This window comes from Dipodomys spectabilis, unplaced genomic scaffold (genome assembly GCF_019054845.1).
Source record: "Dipodomys spectabilis isolate Male_0828 unplaced genomic scaffold, ASM1905484v1 ptg000042l, whole genome shotgun sequence".
NCBI lineage: Eukaryota > Metazoa > Chordata > Mammalia > Rodentia > Heteromyidae > Dipodomys > Dipodomys spectabilis.
Genome location: NW_024870719.1, coordinates 1,935,179 through 1,957,653, shown reverse-complemented (window position 1 = coordinate 1,957,653; position 22,475 = coordinate 1,935,179). Strand labels below are relative to the sequence as shown.

Sequence of the window (22,475 nt, the reverse complement as noted above, 5' to 3'; positions counted from 1 at the left end):
AATTTTTTTTAATTGTTAAGGCAGTTTAAGAGTATCTTTTCACTAGAGATACCAGCATTTCAGTAGAGCTTGAGTGTATTAAAGTAGTGATGATAAATGATGTTATAGGTCAAACATCTCAAATCTCAAAGTCCAAACTTTTTCAGCACCAATATAATATTCAAAAGATTTTAGATTTTAGAGCATTTTACATTTCAAATTTTTGGATTAGGGATGCTCATTTGTTAAAGTTGTCAGATTCCATAAGCCAAAAACCTCTAAAATATGGTGCATTTCTGTTTCCAAGCATTTTGGATAAGGATACTCAACTTGTATTCAATAGAACATTGTTAGTTTTCATCCTGAGTAGAGAACTTAAGGAAAGGAGTTATTGGGCAGGAGGCATGCTTTAGTGGAATATGCCAGCCTAGCAAGTAAAAGGCCCACAGATCAAACCCTGAGTGTGGCCAAAAGGTATAAAGGGGAAAAAAAAGAAAAAGAAAGAAGTAGTGTTATTAAGTTGATTAATGTTTCTTAAATTTGAATTTAGAGTTTTCTCTTTTTCCCCCAATGTCAGACCTAGGTCTTAAATTCAGGGCCTTTGTGCTGTCCCTGAGCTTTTGTGTTCAATGCTAGTGCTCTACTACTTGAGCCACAGCTCCACTCCAGTTTTTTTAGGTAGTTAATTGGAGATAAAGGTCTCATAGGCTTTTCTGCCTGGGCTAGCTTGGAACTCTAATTTTTAGATATCTGCTTCCTAAGTAGTGAAGTAGGATTATAGGTGTGAGCCATCAGTACGTAGCAAGTCATTGACTCTTGATCTGTTGAACAAACTGTTTAGTGCTTATCTCTGCCAATTTTACTCATAACCTTCTTCTGTTCCTAAAGACTACTACATTGAAAAAGAAAAAGTGATTAAGATTTATAGATTATTTTTTTCATTTACAGATATAGGCAAAAAAAACCCCAAAAAACAATGAAAATGAATGGCTAGGTACTATAGTTCTTGCAACCTATTTTTAGACGACAAAACTAATGCATAATTTTAGTGAAAAAGAAATGTAGCATAATATTTAGACTGTGTTTGTGTTTATGTGTGTGTTTACTTTTCTGGTTTGGTTTTAGTAGATAAGAGAGTGAGTAAATAGCCTAGCTGGGTGCCGACGGCTCATGCCTGTAATCCTAGCTAATAGGGAGACTGAGATCTGAAGTTTGAATCCAGCTGGGACAGGAAAGTCCCAGTAAAGTCCATGAGACTCAACTCCAATTAATCATTGAAAAAGCTGGAAGTGGTGTTGTAGCTCAAGTGGTAGATTGGTAGCCTTGAGCAAAAGGAGTTTAGGGACAGGGCCCAGCCCCAGCCCCAGAGTTCAAGCCCAGGATTGGCAAAATAGAGTCCTGCTGGCTGTAGTGGTACATGTCAGTAATCAACAAGGAGAATGAGGCAGGAGAATCATGAAAAAAAAAATTGAGTCCTTAATTTTTTTTTTTTTTTTTTTTTTTTTTTTGTCGGTCGTGGGGCCTGAACTCTGGGCCTGGGCGCTGTCCCTCAGCTCTTCAGCTCAAGGCAAGCGCTCTACCACTTGAGCCACAGCGCCACTTCCGGTTTTCTGGTGGTTTATTGGAGATAAGAGTCTCACGGTCTCTCCTGCCCGGGCTGGCTTTGAACCGCGATCCTCAGATCTCAGCCTCCTGAGTAGCTAGGATTACAGGTGTGAGCCACCAGCGCCCGGCTGAGTCCTTAATTTTTATGTCTGCATGGGGAGCAGGAAATGCTTCTCTCTTTGTTCCTGTCTTATAATAGTAAAATCCTTGATAAAACTTCAATTTAAAAACTCGTATGAGGGCTGGGAAGGTGGTAGAGTGCTTGCCTTGCATACATGAGGCCCTGGGTTTGATTCACAACACCACATGAGCAGAAAAAGCCAGAAGTGGTTTGTGACTCAAGTGGTAGAGTGCTAGCCTTGAGCTGAAGAGCTGAGGGACAGCGCCCAGGCCCAGAGTTCAGGCACCATGACCGACAAGAAAAAAAAATTATATGAAAAAAATTGTATGAACAATTTATAGTTTCAGAAGTAAAGTATTGTAAGCATTAAGTACTTTCATAGTATGAATATGGCATGTCATACTGCCATGTTATTGTTTATAACCTAGAAACTAAAGAATACTGGCTATGCCCTGAGTTATAAGAAACTACAACAAAGAGTGTTGGGTTTACTAAAGAATACATGGCAATAGCAGATGTAGAACGTTGTCATCACTTTCTTTTTTTTTTTTTTGGGGTCCAGTCATGGGGCCTGAACTCTGGGCCTGGGCGCTGTCCCTCAGCTCTTCAGCTCAAGGCTAGCGCTCTACCGCTTGAGCCACAGTGCCACTTCTGGCTTTTATCTTTTTGCTTATGTGGTGCTGAGGAATCGAACCCAGGGCCTCAGGCATGCAAGGCAAGCGCTCTACCACTGAGCCACCTTCCCAACCCCTGTCATCACTTTCTTATCCTTACAAATTGTTTTTGTTGGACTTAGAGCAACACAGGTATGAAGCTAGGCCACTTCTAAGTACTATCCAAGGACTCTATGGCATTGCTAAAGCTCTTAGTACTAACTGAAATTATATATCTGTGTTTGAAATTTTTGTTTACATATTTATTATCTAGCTCCCCCTACTAAAATGTAATCTTTCTTTTGGTGCTGGTTATTAGAACTTGAACTCAGAGCCCTATACTCTCCCTTAGCTTTTTTGCTTAAGGTTGACACTCTACCACTTGAGCTACAGCACCACTTCAGGTTTATTAATTTCTCTATATCATCTTGAAAGAAAACATGCTTTTTTTTTTTTTTTTTTTTGCCGGTCTTAGGGCTCGAATTATGGGCTCTGGGCGCTGTCCCTGAGCTTCTTCTGCTCAAGGTGAGTGCTCTACCACTTGAGCCACTTCTGGCTTTTTTGAGTACTTTGTTAGAGATAAGAGTCTCACAAAGTTTCCTGTTCTAGCTGGCATCAAACTACAGTCCTCAGATCTCTGCCTCCTGAGTAGTTAGGATTACAGGCAGAATCCATTGGCACCCAGCAAGAAAACATTCTTGAGTATCATCATTAAAAACAGCTCTTATAAAGCAAGGGTACTACTATGTATTACTCACCGTAATACATAGCACAGTACTGTCCTACATCTATAATACTAGAGGACACAATTTGAAAAGCCTTATCTGTGACTTAATTCTACTTTTTAAGCAGAGAGCCCAGAGGATGATATGACACAGCTCTGGGGGGGAAAAAGTACTTTGTTAGATAGGATTTTCTTTCATTAACAACTAGCTACTCTAGAGGCTGAGATCTGAGGATCTTATCTCCAAGTCTTATGTAAGTCCTTATTCTCTGCATGAACCAAAATAAAACCAGTTAAAAAGAAAAAAAGCCAGAAAAAAAAAACCTACATTCCGTAACCACTAGATTCGTACAAAGATGACCAAATTAAGCAAGTGAGACTCAACCTAACTGTTGAGCCAAATCGGTCATGTTTGAATAGTAAGAACTTTAGAGAAGGAGTTGCCAAGTAGTACTTCAAAGCCTCCAACAGCAATCAAAATACAGCATCATTTCAAACAGAAGCAATAGCCAGACACTGCTCATTTGGGTATATTTGAGGATGCTGACATTAATATTTAGTCATCTGTTCATACATACAAGAAGGGGAAATCAGTTACTACTGTACTTTGTGCTCAACCCATTTTACAAAGATAGCAAGCTGCCATAATGAAAAATAAGGATCCTTTACCCAGCATCGATTATCTTCAGTGCACCTCCAAGTCTGCAAATGCTGTAACCATATCCTAAGAACATAAAGGAGAAAAGAAAAGAAACCATATCTGTATTATTTGGGACCAGTCACTGAATTGATCAGCTCATCTATTCCTCTGTCCTATTATTCTCTCCCTATTTTCTAATGTTTTCATCTAATCTATGACTAGATGAGGTTGGTTTTTTGGTTGGTTTGGGTTTTTTTTTGTTTGTTTGTTTTTTGTGTGTGTGTCAGTTGTGGGGCTTGACATCAGGGCCTGAGTGTTGTCCCTGGGCTTCTTTGTGCTCAAGGCTAGCATTCTACCACTTGAGCCACAGTGCTTCTTCCAGTTTTTGAGTGGTTAATTGGAGATAAGAGTCTCAGTAGGACTTTCCAGCCCGGCCCGGCCTGGCTTTGAACTGCAATCCTCAGATCACAGCCTCCAGAGTAGCTATAATTACAGGCATGAGCCACCAGTGCCAGCTTAGATGAGGACTTTAGATCTAAATTGTATATACTTACAGACTATTTATTTATTTGTTGGTTGTGGGGCTTGAATTCTGGGCCTGGGTACCATCCCTGAACTCTTTTTGCTGAAGGCTATAGTGCCTTGAGCTCTATAAGCCAGAGCTTATAGAGCCACAGCTCCACTACCAGTTTTTGAGTGTTTAATTGGAGATAAGAGTATTACAGACTTTCTGCCTGGAGCTGGCTTTAAATTGATCCAGCCTCCTATGTAGTTAGGATTACAGGCATGAGTCACTGGCACCCAACTCACTTTTTTTTTGTTTGGTTGTGGGGCTTGAACACTGGGCCTGGCATTGTATCTCAACTCTTCAGCTCAAGGCAAGCGCTCTACCACTTGAGTCACAGCACTGCTTCTGGTTTTCTGGTGGTTATTGGAGATAAGAATCTCAAGGGGGGGCTGGGAAGTTGGCTCAGTGGTAGAGCGCTTGCCTTGCATGCATGAGGCCCTGGGTTCAATTCCTCAGCACCACATAAGCAAAAAAAAAAGCCAGAAGTGGCACTGTGGCTCAAGTGGTAGAGCACTAGCCTTGAGCTGAAGAGCTGAGGGACAGTGCCCAGGCCCAGAGTTCAGGCCCCATGACTGGACCCAAAAAAAAAAAAGAATCTCAAGGGGGGCGGGCTTAGAAGGTGGTTCAGTGGTAGAGTGCTTGCCTTGCATGCATTAGGCCCTGGGTTCAATTCCTCAGCACCACATAAGCAGAAAAAGCCGGAAGTGGCGCTGTGGCTCAGGTGGTAGAGTGCTAGCCTTGAGCCGAAGAACTGAGGGACAGCACCCAACCCCAGAGTTCAGGCCCCACGACCGACGGGAAAAAAAAAAAAAATCTCAGACTTTCCTGCTGGGGCTGGCTTTGAACCCAGTCCTCACATCTCATGAGCCTCCTGAGTAGCTAGCATTACAGGTGCGAGCCACTAGTGCCCAGCTTACGTATTTATTTTATTGGTTAAAATGTAATTCTTTTGGGGGATCTGAACTCAGGGCTTTTCAGTTGCTCAGCCAGCTTACTTATTACTGGTACTTTACCATTCAATCCATGCTTCCAGCCCATCTTTTTTGCTGGTTAATTGGAGATGAGGTCTTGTAAACTTTTCTGCCTGGGCTGGTTTTAAACCTCAATACTCCAGGTCTCAGACTCCTAAGTGGCCAGGATTACAGGTGTGAGCCACCAATACCCAGCTAAAATGTATTTCTCTGAGGATATATGAGAGTTTAATTTTCCCTATCACTCTTTTAGAAGAATTTCTAGTGATTGATGTAAAATGAAAACAATTATTAAATCAGTAAAAGATTATTAAAGGTATAGATCATCATTATAGCTAGCTTTTGGATTTTTTTTTTTTTTTTTGAGTCCAGTTGTGGGGCCTGAACTCTGGGCCTGGGCGCTGTCCTCAGCTCTTCAGCTTAAGGCTAGTGCTCTACTTGAGCCACAGCGCCACTTCCGGCTTTTTTTTCCTGCTTATGTGGTGCTGAGGAATCGAACCCAGGGCCTCATGCATACAAGGCAAGCACTCTACCACTGAGCCACCTTCCCAGCCCCTATAGCTAGCTTTTGGAAAGCTAGGATTTTATCATTTTTCTCTCTGCAAACTAGATTTTTGTTGTTGTTGGTTGTGGAGTTTGAATTTAGGGCCTGGGCACTGTCCCTGAGGTTTTTCACTCAAGGCTAGCCACCAGCATCCCGTTTGAACTTATCTTTATCTACTAGCCAAATGCCAGTGGCTCACACTGAGGAGGCTAAGATCTGAGGATAGAGGTTCATAGATACTGAGGAGGCTAAGATCTGAGGATAGAGGTTCATAGCCAACCCAGGCAGCAAAGTCCAAGAGACTCGTCAAATGATTACCAAAAAGCCAGAAGTAGAGCTGTAGCTCAAGTGGTAGATTGCTAACCTTGAGCAAAGAAGCTCAGGGACAGTACCTAAGCCTTGAGTTTAAGCCCCACGACTGTCACAAAAAGAAAGAAAAAAAAAAAGATTATAGGCTCAAATCTGGAATATTTTTTTCCAGTCTTGTATCTAATGCTTTTTTCTCTTCTTTGAATTCTTCGAGGGTGCTGCCCCCCTCCCCCCGCAAAAAAAAGTGATATTATATTCCTATTGTCATGGGATAGATGAGCTATTGAAGTAGAACTGGTGAATCCTGGGAACATAGGCATTTGGATGTCTAGAAAAGCTTGTCCTGATGTTTACAGCAGTGGGCCATTACTATAGGAAGTAATTGTTTTTAACTTGTTTTACTTAGGTAGCTGTGCATCATCTCTGTTTCCTGTAAGTATGGTCTGAGTTTATATGAAAGTAGATTAAATATTTTATCCCCTAGCCTCTGTTGAAGTCTTGTTACCTCATGAGTAGACATGCCTAGGACCTTTGTCATTACCCTAGTATTAGACTCCAAACATAGTCATATAGTCTTTTGTCCTATTTCCACTGTGCCTGTTATTGTTAATAGATTAAAATTCTGACCTCTTACATTTTATCTTTGGTAGCCTGGCTTGTTTTACCTTTTACTCATTAGATCTAGAGACCTGCTGTATCATTTATAACAAACAATGTTTTTAATGAGCCCTACTCTCCTCTTCTGTAAAAGCTAATTTTAGCTTGTAGCAGCTTTTCTTGATCACAGTTGACCTTGTTAGGACAAAGGGGAATAGAGCGAATCAGAATCAAATCCCTAAACTTTTCTTGTCAACTACCTTGATACTAGTTCATTAGCCTCTTTTTTTTTTTTCCTCACTGGTCCTGGGCTTGAACTCTGGGCTTGGGTGCTATCTCTGAGCTTTTGTGCTTAAGGCTAGTGCTCTATCACTTGCATTGCAACTCCACTTCCAACATTTTTTTTGTAGCTTTAGTGGAGGTAAGAGTCTCACAGACTTCCCTGCCTGGGCTACCTTCAAACCGCAATCCTCAGATCTCAATCTCCTGGGTAGCTAGGATTACTGGTATGAACCATCAATGCCTGGCTTAGCCTTCATAATTTTTTTTGGGGGGGGGGTCTGGTTGTGGGACCTGAACTCTGGGCCTGGGTGCTGTCCCTCAGCTCTTCAGCTCAAGGCTAGTGCTCTACCACTTGAGCCACAGCGCCACTTCCGGCTTTTTTCTTTTTGCTTATGTGGTGCTGAGGAATGGAACCCAGGGCCTCAGGCATGCAAGGCAAGCACTCTACCACTGAGCCATCTTCCCAGCCCCAGCCTTTATATTTTTATTTCTATTCCTTTCTAGTCTTGATACTTCTTATTTCTTTTTTCCTGCTTATAGAAATGGCAAGGACAGTCATCTTTGACTTATTCCTGATCCTAGGGAAAAAGCATCCAATGTTCCCCCTTAAGAGTAGTACTAAGCTGGGCGCCGGTGGCTCACACCTGTAATCCTAGCTACACAGGATACTGAGATCTGAGGATCATGATTTAAAGCCAGCCTGGGCAGGAAAGTCCATGAGACTCTTATCTCCAATAAACCACTAGAAAACTGGAAGTGGTGCTATGGCTCAAGTGGTAGAACGCTCGCCTTGAGCTGAAGAGCGCAGGGACTGCGCCCAAGCCCAGAGTTCAAGCCCCACGACCGACCAAAAAAAAAAAAAAAAAGAAGTATTAGAGAGCAGGGTGCTGGTGGCTCACACCTGTAATCCTAGCTACTAAGGAGGCTGAGATCTGAGGATCACTGTCCAAAGCCAGCTTGGGCAGTAAAGTCCATGAGACTCTTATCTCCAATAAACCACAGAAAACCAGAAGTAGTGGTGTGGCTCGAGTGGTAGAGCACTCACCTTGAGCCGAAGCGCTGAGGGACAATGTCCAGGCCCAGAGTTCAAGCCCCACAACCGACCAAAAAAAAAAAAAGTGGTATTAGAGCCAGGCACTGGTGGTTCATGTCTGTAATCCTAGCTACTCAGGAGGATTGTGGTTTGAAGCCAGCCCAGGCAGGAAAGTCCATAAGACTCTTTTCTCCACTAAAACAACTCAGAAAAATCTGAAAGTTATGCTGTGTATCAAGTATTAAGTGGTAGAATACACTAGACTTGAACACAAAGAGGCTCAGGGCCAGTGCCTAGGCCCTGAGTTCAAGGCCTAGTACTAGCACCCAAAAAAATAGTGATATTTGTTGTGTGTTCTTTTTGTTGTTTTGGGTTTTTTTGGTATAAGAAAAGACATTTGTTTCTTTTCCTAATTTATTGAGCATAGTAATCATGCAGAAGTACATTTTAGCTGGATACCTGTGTCTTACTTCTGTCCTAGCTACTTAGGAGGCTAAGATATGAGGATCATGGTTCAAAGCCAGCCTGATCAGGAAAGTCTGTGCGACTTTTTTTTTTTTTTATTGTGAAAATACCGTACAGAGGGGCTGTGAGACTTTTTATCTTCAATTAACCACCAGAAAATTGCAAGTGGAACTGTGGTTCAAAGTGGTAGAGCATTAGCCTTTAGTGAAAAAGCTCAGGGACAGCCTCAGGCTGAGTTCAGGCCCCAACAAACAACAAAAAGTACATTATTTTAGATGATCATGCGTTTTTGTTCTTCATTGTTTAATATGGTTTACAATATTAGGACTAATGTATCTTTCAAGCTGTGCTAGATCCCTTGTATTTCCTTATCTCTAGAATATTTCCTGTGTCTCAGGTGGTAGAGTACCAGCTGTGAACAAGCAAGCCAAATGAGCACCAAGTCCTGAGTTCATACCTCCTATTAGGAAGGAAGGGAAGAAGGAGAGGAGGACAGTATCTCTTGTCTATAATCCTATCTATTCAGAATGGTGAGATTTTAGGATTGTGGTTCAAAGCTGGCATAGGCAGACATCTGAAAAACTCTTATCTTCAGTTAACTAGTAAAAAGTTGGAACTAAAAGTGCAGTTCAGGTGGTAGAGAACCATTTGTGAGGGGAGAAAAAACTTGCACAAAAGTGCAAGGCCTGGAGTTCTCTCTCTGTTTCTCTCTGTCTTTCCTAAATGAGTCTTCTTCTTGGCTCTTTCCCCTTTTCATTTAAATTCTTTCCTTTACAGGGATCATTGAACATTCTAGAAATTTGAAATTTCTTTAAATTACAAATTCTGTAACTTTCCCACAGGTGATCTTATATACTCTTATGGCTTCACATACTCACATCATGCTGTTAACTTGTATGTCTGAATACTCTTGAGTACTAGCCCTATATATTTAACCTACTGAGAAACTCTTACTATCTATATTATTTTATGCTCAAGTGAATTATTCTTCCAACTATGCCTCCTTTAATATTCTGTATCTCCAAGAAGGCACCAATAAGTTTTATATATTTTATTCTCTTACTATTGCTGTGGTCAGTACGTCCTATATATTTTATACCCAGTGAAAGAATTTACTTTCTACATTGCAAGGTCTAATTTTATTGTTGTTTTCCCCCAAGACTACTAAATTCCTTTATGTTCTGCTAGTCTAAATATATATTTCTAATGTCATATTCATTGTACTGTATTTAATCAAACATTTTTATCTCCATATCCTCCTCTGCACCATAAGTCACTTTGAGGGTAGGGATAAGATTACTAACGAGTTTACCACATTTGGCTTTTTTTTTTTTTTTTTTTTTGGAGACAGGGTCTCCCTATGTAGTCCAGGCTAGCCTTGAACTGAAAATCCTCCTGTTTCTAGCTCCGTAGACCTGGGATTATAGGCCTTCATGTGCCTTTTAACTTGGATATTTAATCTTGAGTACTTTGTATGTGTTTGTATGTATATTATGTTGTGCTTAAACTCAGCATCTTACTTATACTAGACAAGTACTCTTGATGCTTAACTATGTTCCCAACTCCTGAGTAGAGTGGGAAGTGATAAAAGAAACTAAAAGTTCAGCACTAGTGGTGAGAATTATGTGAAGTCTAAAGTTCTGTAGAGAGAGTAGTAAATGGAAAAGTACGTTGGAAAAGATTGATAGTTTTGTAAGAAATTAAAAGTAGCTGGTGTGGTTGATGCGTACCTGTAAGACCAGAAATCACAGCACCCAGGAGGCTGAGATAGGAGAATCATAAGTTCAAAACCAGCTTGAGCTACATAATACAATTACATTTCAAAAATAAAGAAAGAGAAGGTACTGATGATTCCTACCTATAATCCCAGCTACTCAGGAGGTTGAGCAGAAAGATCATAGTTCGAAGCTAGCCTGGGTAGGAAAGTCTGTGAGACTCCTATCTCCAATTACCCACCAAAACAGCTGGAAGTAGAGCTGTGGTTCAAGTGGTAGAGTACTGGCTCAGGGACAGAGTGTAGTTCCTGAGTTCAAGCCCCAGAACTGCCAACACACCTCCCCCTCCAAGAAAATGAAAAGCTAACATACTACTTTTCTTTCAGCTGAGTGTGCGAGGAAAGAACAAAAAAGAAAAACTTGAGGATTTCTTTAAAAACATGGTTAAATCAGCAGATGGAGTAATTGTTTCAGGTGTAAAGGTAGGATTTTTAATTTTATTAACAATGTCATTAGTTGAGAATTTACCTTTACAAACGTCATAGATTGAGCTATCAGGTATTTAAAATCAACCAAAAGAAAAGTTTGAACAGTAGAACCCTAAAGCCTGGAAAACGTTCCTTCTTGTTCCTATTTCTCTTTTATCTAGGTTCTGTCTCCAAAGATTAGAAGTTTCCAGTCTAAGGGAATTTTCCTACCTATAGCTTAAGCCTCTTCCTTCCAAACCTGATTATTCCAGATATCTAGACCCCCATATTTCCCTGTCCAAATCCCAAGCCTCCTTCCACATCTGGCATGGACCTCTTCCCTTAATGTGTTCCTGTAGATAGTCAGGAACTGACCATGGGATGCTGGGTAGATAAAAAGGCAGGATAGGGACAATGTGAAGGATGAAATGTCTAACCACATGCACTCTAGGTCCTGAGTGTTGGGTAGACAGCTTTAGAGTGGGACAAGAAGAGGAGCTACCTCTATTTCTATTTTAGCTCTCAACCTAGCCCTGCAGATGTTAAGGGCCCAGGTTCATATCTGGAGTTAGAAGACCTCAGTTAAGGTTTGATGATCTCTTCTAGCTCTGTAATCTTGGGGAAAGTTTCTCTGAATCTCAACTTTTCCATTTTCACATTGGGATTAATACTACCTAGCTGGAAAGATTAAATGAGCTAATGCATGAGACAGTTATTTACCTACTAAAATAACACATACATTTTTCTTAATGTTTTAAAAATGATAAAAAGGATTTATCTGAAAACTCTTACCAGTAAAATATGAGAAAAATGTTGAATATTACATTATCAGGCAATAGTAAGGAAGCCTAATGATGAAGATAATGATGCCGCTTTGTTATTGACTGTTTATGTGTATATGTGTTTACAATTAAAGTTAACTGTATAATACTATTTTTGTATTTCTACTTAGACTTTCCAGAGAAAGAGTCATTTGATTCTTGATTCCATTGATAATGCAAAAGGTTGTGGGTGCTCTCTAGGAAAGAGGCAACCTGCTTCCATTTTGATGTTTTTCCTTAGTGATTAAATGTAAACTACTGTTGGTTATGACTTTTATAAATGAGAACAAAGATTGATTACCACTTTAGAAAGGGAGAAACTACTATGAAAAAAATTTAATGTAGGGGCTGGGAAGGTGGCTCAATGGTAGAGCACTTGCCTTGCATGCATGAGGCCCTGGGTTCGATTCCTCAGCACCACATAAGCAAAAAACAAAAAGCCGGAAGTGGCGCTGTAGCTCAAGTGGTAGAGTGCTAGCCTTGAGCTGACTTGCTGAGGGACAGTGCCCAGGCCCAGAGTTCAGGCCCCACGACCGGACCAAAAAAAAAAAATTTAATGTATAAAAAAGCGGTCTTTTGGGCTGGGAAGATGGCTCAGTGGTAGAGCGCTTGCCTTGCATGCATGAAGCCCTGGGTTCGATTCCTCAGCACCACATAAGCAAAAAAAGCGGTCTTTTTTTGGGGTCAGTTGTGGGGCCTGAACTCTGGGCCTGGGCATTGTCCCTAAGCTCTTCAGCTCAAGGCTAGCACTCTTATCACTTGAGCCACAGTGCCACTTTCAGCTTTTTCTACGTATGTGGTGCTGAGAAATGAATCGAACCCAGGGCCTCATGCATTCCAGGCAAGCACTCTACCACTGAGCCATCTTCCAGCCCAAAATAGCCTTTTTTTTTTTTCTTTTTCTTTTTTTCTTTTTGGGTCTGGTTGTGGGGCCTAAACTCTGGGCCTGGGGCTGTCCCTCAGCTCTTCAGCTCAAGGCTAGCGCTCTACCACTTGAGCCATAGCACCACTTCCAGCTTTTTTTCTTTTTGCTTATGTGGTGCTGAGGAATCGAACCCAGGGCCTCATTGCACGCAAGGCAAGCACTCTACCACTGAGCCACCTTCCCAGCCCCAAAATGGCCTTATTTTTAAAAAGCCTTATTTTTTAAAAATTTGAGGGTAGTGATTAATCATATCATTGCTTCTTGATAGCTAATTTGGCTAAGTTCCCCACAGCAGTCAGAAGTCTGCCTATCAGCCTTCCAATGGTGCCCATAGAATGCATATTAGACCAGGAAAAATAGTTTTTTCACTTCTAGAGACCAGAATTTTTTTTTTTGCTTTTCTCAAAAGTGATTAATTACTCCTTCTGGTAATGTGTTTGTAGAAGCAGAGTGTAAGTAGAGATATTTCAGGATATAGTGTGGACATGAATTGCCTTTAGTTCCAAAACCATCTATTGCTTGCTTACTTGATAGATAGAAGTCATGTCTATAAAGTTTTTGTGTTGATGAACTTAGCATATGTAGACCTTGATTTTTAGTAGAAAGCTAATGACCTTTTATATTTATAATGGTGATAAAGTGATTTGCATACTGTACTAAAACAAATAAATGGAAAAGCTCATATTTTCTTTTGATCCCATAGGATGTAGATGATTTCTTTGAGCATGAACGAACATTTCTTTTAGAATATCATAATCGTGTTAAGGATGCATCTGCTAAATCTGATAGGATGACAAGATCTCACAAAAGTAAGATTCTTCAGTGGCTAAAGTTTGTATTTCTTAGTGGAATAATTATGAGGTTGACATGTATTTACAATAAAAGTCTTTTTTTGTTTTGTTCTGTTGGTCGCGGGGTTTGAACTCTGGGCTTGGGAGCTGTCCCTGAGTTCTCCATCTCAAAGCGAGTGCTCTACTGCTTGAGCCACAGCACTTCTGGTTTTCTGGTGGTTTATTGGAGATAAGAGTCTCATGGACTTTCCTGCTGGGGTGCCCGGGCTGGCTTTCAACCATGATCCTCAGATTTCAGCCTTCTGACTAGCTATTGATATTAGATCAGTGGTTCTCAAATTGTGATCTATGAAACCTAGACCCAAGGGTATTTTTTTTAATAGGCTATATATTGAAGAATGGTTTTAAAACTCAAGATCTTCCTGCCTTGGCTTCCCCACAGAGCCTTTTGTTTTGTTTATTTTGTTTTGTTTTTGTCGGTCATGGGACTTGAACTCTGGGCCTGGGCACTGTCCCTGAGCTCTTCAGCTCAAAGTGAGTGCTCTACCACTTGAGCCACAGTGCCACTTCTGGTTTTCTGGTGGTTAATTGGAGATGAGAGTCTCATGGACTTTCCTGCCTGGACAGGCTTTGAACAGCTATCCTCCTGAGTAGCTAGGATTACAGGTGTGAATCACCAGCACACAGTCCCCCACAAGACCTTTTTGTTATTTTTGTTTTTTTTTGGGGTCCGGTCGTGGGGCCTGAACTCTGGGCTTGGGCGCTGTCCCTCAGCTCTTCAGCTCAAGGCTAGCGCTCTACCACTTGAGCCACAGTGCCACTTCTGGCTTTTTTCTTTTTGCTTATGTGGTGCTGAGGAATCGAACTCAGGGCCTCATGCATGCAAGGCAAGCGCTCTACCACTGAGCCACCTTCCCAGCCCCACAAGGCCTTTTTGAAATGAGTCTTTACCAAGTATGGTGACATGCCTGTAATCCCAGCAATTAAGGGGTTGAGTGACAGGATTGTAGGTTTGAGGTCAGCCTAAGTTACACAGCACGATCTTGTCCCAAAACTAGGCTTTCAAATATAAATAATTGTTTAAAAAAGACTCATTGAGAATCTGTGATATCAAACTTTTTATTAAAAATAGGCTGCCAGGTTCTAATGGCTCATGCCTGTAGCTGTTGTGGAGGCTGAGATCTGAGGATCTTGATTTGAAGCCAGCCCACGCTGGAATATCCATGAGAACTATTCCAGTTAACCACCAGAAAACTGAAAGTGGACCTGTGGCTTAAAGTGGTAGAGTGCTAGCCTTGAGCAGAAAAGCTCGAGGACAATACCCAGGCCCTGAGTTCAGAGCCACAACTGACAAAAATAAATAAAAATAAAAATAGCCAGGCGTTTGAGGTTGAAGGTGTGGCTTAGATGGTAGAGTGCTAGCCATTGAGCAAAAACATCAGGTACTCAGTTCAAGTTCTGGTCTTGTACCTAACCAAAAAAAAAAAAAAAGAAAAGAAAAAGAGCCAGGCCCTGGAAGCTCACGGCTGTAATCCTATCTACTCAGGAGGCTGAGATATGAGGATCACAGTTCAAAGCCAGCTGGGCAGGAAAGTCCATGATACTCTTATCTCCACTTAATTGTCATTGTCCCCTAACCCCAAAAATAGCTAGAAGTGGAGATGTAGCTCAAGTGGTAGAGTGCCAGCCTTGAGCCAAAAAGCTCAAGGACAACACCCAGGCCCTGAATTCAAGCCCTAGAATCAGCACATATGTGTGTGTGTGGTAAAATTGGAACTGTGGCTTAAGTGGTAGAGCTCTAACCTTGAAGCAAAAATGCTAAGGTATATAACATCTAGGCCCTGAGTTTAAGCCCGGTACAAAAATACCAGAAAAGTCTGTGAGACTCCATCTCTAATTAACCTGGAAAAGGCTGGGCTGGAGATGTAGCTCAAGTAGTAGAGCACCAGCCAGCAGGCAGATACACAGTCTTGAATTCAAACTCCAATACTGGGAAAAAGAACTTCCAAAAATACTATGATCCTTTTTTTTTTTCTACCATGTTGATATTTGCATTTACAATGTAAAAAAAAAAAAATGGATAGACTGTTGTGCCTCAGTATATACAAATCAGGGCAGTAACACCAAACTGAACTAATAGTCACTATTTTTTTTCCTACCACTACTTCTCAGTTAAAAAAAAAAAAAAAAGACTTTTACTGTAGGTTTCTAATTGATGAAGCAGTAAAAATTGGTTATAATAAATCTCTACCCTAGAAGTCCACAAATTTTTTACTGTATATATGGAGCTGAGAAATCGAACCCAGGGCTTCATGCATACTAGGCAAACACTCTCCCACTAAGCCACATTGCCAGCCCTATATTTAACTTATTAGGAAATTGCTAGACTTGTATCCTGCAGCTTTACTGCACTCATTTATTAGTTCTGTGTTTCTTTTTTGTTGTTGTTTTGTGCTAGTACTGAAGCTTGAACTCAGGGCCTGGGTGCTGTCTGTCCATTAGCTTTTTTTGTTTTTTGGTCAGTCATGGGCTTGAACTCAGGGCCTGGGTGCTGTCCTTGATCTCTTGCTCAAGGCTAGCATTCTACCACTTTAAGCTGTAATGCCACTTCTGGTCTTCTGGTGGTTAATTGGAGATAAGAATCTCAGGTTATGGGGCTGGGAAGGTGGCTCAGTGGTAGAGTGCTTGCCTTGCATGCGTGAGGCCCTGGGTTTGATTCCCCAGCACCACATAAGCAAAAAGAAAAAAAGCCAGAAGTGGCGCTGTGCCTAAGATGGTAGAGCACTAGCCTTGAGCTGAAGAGCTGAGGGACAGTGAAGAATTTAGGTTTTCCTGCTTGGGCTAGCTTTGAACTGTGATCTTCAGATATCAGCTTCCTGAGTAGCTACAGGATTACAGACTTGAGCTACCAGCACCTGTTGCTCATTAGGTTTTTTGCTCAAAGCTGGCATTTTACCACTTGAATGACAGTTCCACTTCTGTTTTTTTTAGAGGTTAATTAGAAATGAACCATAGAACTTTCTCATAGACTTTTCTGCCTGTACTGGCTTTGAACTATGATCCTCAGATCTCAGCCTCCTAAGATTATAGGTGTAAACTGGCATCTGGTTTCCAAAGTAATTTTTACATGTCTATTATAACAATCATGTTGTTTTACAATAGTTTGTGTCATTTCCTTTTGCTATTCTTTGGGTATTATAAACACATTGCTTGCTAACGATTTTAAATCAATGAAGAGATATATTGAATTCTTCAAACTTTCTGCCTAGGTGCTGCAGATGATTACAATAGAATTGGTTCTTCACTCTATGCTTTAGGAACTCAGGATTCTACAGATATATGCAAGTAAGGATTTTTCTTTTATTATTATTATTTTTTTGTACCAGTACTGGGATTTAAACTTAGGACCTTGTGCTGTCACTTGGCTTTTTCTGCTCAAGGCTAATGCTCTACCATTTGAGCCAAACTTCCACTTCTGACTTTTTGCTGGTTAATTGGAGATAAAAGTCTCATAGACTTTGCTGCCTGGGCTAGCTTTAGACCCTGATCCTATGATCCTCAGATCAGCCTTCTGAGTAGCTAGGATTAGAAAACATAAGCCACAGCACCTGGATGCAAGTAAGGATTCTTCTTAAGAACATTAACTATAAATAAAGAAGAGAAATACTTCTATTGCCATCCCAGGCGCACACAATACTTACAATTTAGGCAAGCATTTTGGAATATTTTTGTCAAAATATTGACTAACTGGTTTTAAATCAAGAAATAAAAAATGGGTTTTAGTATGCTGGTCTCCAGTGGTTCATGCTTATAATTCTAGCTCCTCAGGTTGAGAGCTGAAGATCATGATTCAGAGCCAGCCCGGGCAGGAAACTCTGAGACTCTTATCTCCAATAAATTACTTTAAAAAAAAAACTGGAAGTGGCACTGTGACTCAAGTGGTAGAGTGCTAGCCTTGAGCAAAAAAGATCAAGAACAGTGCCCAGGCCCAGAGTTCAAGACCCAGGACCGGCAAACAAACAAAAAGGCAGGGCTTCAGTATATTTAATAATTACAATGTTTTATTGGATAAAACTGGCTAGTTTATGTACATATATGAGAATTTGCATCAGAGTGTTGTCTAGTTTATCATAAATAAAAACTTTTGGAGGGGTAGGGCGAAGTGGGGTGGTACATATCTATAATACCAGCAGTACATCAGGAAGTGGAATATTATGGGTGTGTGTGTGTGTGTGTGTGCCTGGGAGCTAAGTGGAATATTATGGTGGGTGTGTGTGTGTGTAGGCCTGGGAGCTAAGTGGAATATTATGGTGTGTGTGTGTGTGTGTGTGTGTGTGTGTGTGTGTGTGTGTGTGTGTGTGTGTGTGTGTGTGTGTGTGTGTGTGTGTGTGTGTGTGTGTGTGTGTGTGTGTGTGTGTGTGTGTGTGTGTGTGTGTGTGTGTGTAGGCCTGGGAGTGTGTGTGTGTGTAGGCCTGGGAGCTAAGTGGAATATTATGGGGGTGTGTGTGAAGGCCTGGGAGCTAAGTGGAATATTATGGGTGTGTGTGTGTGTCCTAAAGCTTGAACTCAAGGCCTGGGAGCTTTTTCTCTTCAGGCTAGCACTCTACCACTTGAGCCACAGCTCCACTTCTGGTTTGTTTTTTTCCTTTCCTTTTTCCTCTTTCCTTTCCTGGGTTAGTTAATTGGAAATAAGAATGTCTCTTGGTCTTTCCTGTTCAGGCTGGCTTTGAACTGTAATCCTCTGTCTCCTGAATAGCTAGGATTGCAGACCTGAGCCACAAATATCCAACGTTCTTTTTGTTGTTTCTTTCTTTTTTTTTTTTTTTTTTTTTATGCATTGTCTTGCTTTGTACCTCAGGCTGGTCTTGAACTTGAAATCATACTGCCTCAGACTTCTAGGAGCTAGGATTATAGGTACACCACCATGTCTATCAAATTTACTTTGTGGTTATGTGTCTGTCTGCCTGTCCGTCATGGGGCTTGAGCTTTGAGCCTGGGCGCTGTCCCTGAGCTCTTCAGCTCAAGATGAGCACTACCACTTGAGCCACAGAGCCACTTCCAGTTTTCTGGTGGTTAATCGGAGATAAGAGTGTCTCATGGACTTTCCTTCCCAGGCTGGCTTTGAATCATGATTCTCAGATCTCAGCCTTCTGAGTAGCTAGGATTACAGGGCTGAGCCACCCATGCCCACCCAAATTGATTTTTTAAAGCAAAATTTGATGTCAGGTTTTAATTTTTTGTTGTTGTTAGTATAGGGGTTGAATTCAGGGCCTTATACATTCAAGACAGGTGTTCTACAGCTGATCCAGGCCTCTAGCCTTTTTTTTGCACTAGTTATTTTTGAGGTAAGATATTCCTTCTTAGGCTTGCATCTGGACCAAGATCCTCCTGTTTTTCACTCTAGATAGGTTAACAGGCTCAAGCTACCACATCCAGCTTTTTCCCTTGAGATGGAATCTTTCAGACTTTTCTGCTCAAGCAGAAAATGGTACACGTAATTCTCTTGATTTTAGCCTCCCAAGTGGCCTGCTACTTTGTTTTTACTTTCTTTTTTTTTTTTTTTTTTTGGGTCCGGTCGTGGGGCTTGAATTCTGGGCCTGGGCGCTGTCCCTCAGCTCTTCAGTTCAAGGCTAGCGCTCTACCACTTGAGCCACAGCGCCACTTCCGGCTTTTTTCTTTTTTTTGCTTATGTGGTGGTGAGGAATCGAACCCAGGGCCTCAGGCATGCAAGGCAAGTGCTCTACCACTGAGCCACCTTCCCAGCCCTTTGTTTTTACTGTTGAAAGAAGATACTCCTCTAGATTTTATAACTCACTGCATCCTATTGTAACCATAGGGTAATCTAGTAGAGAAGCATCCTGGAAATTGCTTAAGCATTGTCCTTAATGCTAGTTTTAATCTAACTATAGTTAGCTTTTAGTTGCTTTTATATTTTTAAAAATTGATTCATAACCAAAAAACAATCCAAATGTGTTTTGAACAACTTTTGTTTTTTCTTTTTTTGTGCCAGTCCTGGGACTTGAACTCAGGACCTGAGTGTTCTCCCTGAGCTTTTTTGCTCAAGACTAGCTAGCGCGCTACCGTTTGAACTGTAGTTCCACTTTCAGCTTTTTGGTGGTTAATTGGAGATGAGTCTTGCATACTTTCCTGCCTGGGCTCGCTTCAAACTGTGATTCTCACATATCAGCCTTCTCTCCACTAGGTACGATTATAGGCATGAGCCACCAGTGCTGGTTTAAACAGCTCTTAAGTGGGAAAACTTGTCAAAAGCTAAGCTTTCGAGCAAAGCAAGGTATCATAGCTTATAATAATTAACATTCTACCTTACCAAAGAATTAATTTTTATCTCTGATAAGAAGTTAACTTTACCAAGTTTTCAAAGCTAAATCCAATCAAGCAAGTTTATTTTTCAATAAAACAATTCACTAAATTGCTTTTGCTTTTAACATAATTTACCTTTATCTAGTTATAATTTTAGAGCTTTCATTGATTTTATAATCTTTCCCACTTAAACTTTATAAGAATTCTAGGATGCATTAGCTTGAGAAACTATACTGAGATCATTATTCATTTTTGTTGTTTCCTAGAACAAAAGCATCTACATTTGGAAATGTTTAAAGCAGTAACTATGAAGGCTGAGGATGTAGCACAGTGGAAGAGGCTTTGCCTAGTAGGCATGTGTGCCTGGTTTAAATCCCAAGCATCACAAGAAAATAAACTTGCATAAACTTCAAGAACTTCATAAACTTCATGACCATAAATAACTAGCAAATAACCCTAAGGACTTCAAGTGTTTTTCCTATAGAATGGCCTTTTGCCTCTTTCGGTGTATTCTCTCTGTTTCTGTAATAATACTCAAAATTATGCCAGGTGCCGGTGGCTCATGCCTGTAATCCTGGCTACTCAGGAGGCTGAGATCTGAGGATCACTGTTCAAAGCCAACCCGGGCAGGAAAGTCTGTGAAACTTATTTCCAATGAACCACTAGAAAACCGGAAGTGGCGCTGTGCCTCAAGCGGTAGAGCACTCACCTTGCGCTGAAGAGCTGAGGGATAGCTCCCCAGCCTAGAGTTCAAGCCCCACGACCCACCAAACAAAAAACCTCAAAGTTATAAGATTTACTTAGTATTACTTAGTACATATTATTATATATGTAAGGTTTTTTGGTTGATTGTAGGACTTGAACTCAAGGTTTGGGTGCTGTCCCTGAACTTTTTTGCTCAAGGCTGGTGCTCTACCACTTTGAGCCACAGCACCACTTCTGGTTTTCTGGTGGTTAATTGAAGTTAAGAGTCTCAGACTTTCCTGCCTGGCTAGCTTCAAACTGCAATCTTCAGATATCAGATCTCAGCCTCCTGAGTAGAAAAGATTACAGGCATGAGCCACCGGCTCCTGACTATATGTCATATATTAAGGAAGAAGAATATTAAAGTGACTTTTTTTTTGTTGGTCATGAGGCTTGAACTCTAGGCCTGAGTGCTGTCCCTCAGCTCTTTAGCTCAAGGTGAACACTCTACCACTTATGCCACAGTGCCACTTTCGGTTTTCTGGTGGCTACTTAGAGTCTCTCAGACTTTCCTGTCTGGGCTGGCTTTGAACTGCGATCCTCAGATCTCAGCCTCCTCAGTAGCTACGATTATAGGTGTGAACCTCTAATGGCCAGCCTAAATTGACTTTTTAAGTTTAATGTTTAGTTTAAAATGTCAGTCAATATAAATCAGAGCGAATCCGTGAAAGATTTCAGGTACTCTGTTTTGTGTAAGTATACAGAGATCTTTGTTGAACTAAATGAAGTCTTTCATTAATAAAAACCACTGAATGTTTTTTTATGTAAGGAAACAAGGATTTCCATTATTAATATGGCTTGAGAGCATATTCACTGAATAGTTAAAATCAAAACTTTAAATATAGTTTCTAATGAAAATATTTTTACCTTCCAGGTTTTTTCTCAAAGTTTCAGAACTGTTTGATAAAACAAGAGTAAGTACTTAAATCTAGCAATATGGTGTATAATGTTGTATTTATAGTTAATAATAGTGTATTTTATACTTACCATGGAGGGCTGGTGGCTGGGAAAGTGACTTAGTAGTAGAGTGCTTGCCTTGCATGCAAGAAGCCCTGGGTTCAAGTCCTCAGAACTACGTACACAGAAAAAGCTGGAAGTGGCGCTGTGGCTCAAGTCGTAGAGTGCTAGCTAGCCTTGAGCAAAAGAAGTTCAGGAACAGTGCCCAGGCTCTGAGTTTAAGCCCCAGACTGGTCCAGCACTGGGAGGTGTAGCTTAAGTGGTAGACTGTGCAAAGATTCATATTCTTGGTTGAAAAACATTCATCATGGGCTGAGAATGTGGCTTAGTGGTAGAGTGCTTACCTAGCGTGCAAGAAGCCCTGGGTTCAAATCCTCAGAACTACATACACAGAAAAAGCTGGAAGAAGCTCTGTGGCTCAAGTGGTGGGAGAATACTAGCCATGAGCAAAAGAAGGTAAGGGACAATGCCCAGGACTGAGTTCAAACCCCAGGACTGGTGAAAAAAAGCAAACAAACCCATTCAACATGCTAGCTGCTGGTTGCTCACTCCTGTAACCCTAGCCACTCAGAAGGCTAACATCTGAGGATTGTGGTTCAAAGATGGCTTTTAAAGCCTGTGAGACTCTTTATCTCTAATTATCCAGCAAAATACCAGAAGTGGAGCTGTGGCTCATGTGGTAGAGCACCATCCTTGAGCAAAAGAAGCTCAGGGACAGTGCCCAGACCCTAAGTTCAAGCCCCAGAGGCAGCAAAAAAAAAAAGAAAAGAAAGAAAAAAGCTATTCAAACTATAATATAACTGCTGATTTAATACTCAGCTTTCTCCCCTTTTTTTAGAAAATAGAAGCACGAGTATCTGCTGATGAGGACCTCAAACTTTCTGATCTCTTAAAATATTACTTAAGAGAATCTCAAGCAGCTAAGGTAACTTCATTGTTCATAGAACTATTTGGACTGATTTTTTTAAGGAATGTCTTACCTAGGAGTTAAATTTTATTTTCAAGCCATACATGGTGGTTCATGCCTATAATCCTATAATTCAGGAGGCTGAGGCAGGACAGTTTTGAGTTTGACTCTAGCCCAGCAACGTAACAAGACCCAATCTCAAAAAATAAAACAAATTATATTGAAAAGTGTGAAGATTTTTTCCCTTCTTTTAGAAATTGTAGATTAGGGAACCCCACACACAAAAGTGTGCTCTATAAACCTCCAATACAGCATATCCAGAATTTTTTTTTTTTT

At 40.9% G+C, this 22,475-nt stretch overlaps 1 protein-coding gene across 3 annotated transcripts in view; it reads left to right on the top strand.

The window, feature by feature from the left end:
- Snx6 (sorting nexin 6) overlaps positions 1-22,475 on the top strand; it is a 55,890-nt gene that overhangs the window by 22,341 nt on the left and 11,074 nt on the right. For 2 of the 3 annotated variants that reach the window (XM_042677833.1, XM_042677832.1), the window contains exons 7-11: positions 10,593-10,688; positions 13,123-13,228; positions 16,480-16,555; positions 21,150-21,189; positions 22,071-22,157. In XM_042677833.1, the coding sequence (XP_042533767.1) occupies positions 10,593-10,688; positions 13,123-13,228; positions 16,480-16,555; positions 21,150-21,189; positions 22,071-22,157 (405 nt within the window). The remainder of the gene's footprint in view (positions 1-10,592; positions 10,689-13,122; positions 13,229-16,479; positions 16,556-21,149; positions 21,190-22,070; positions 22,158-22,475) is intronic. The other variant, XM_042677834.1, reaches the window with a different exon arrangement.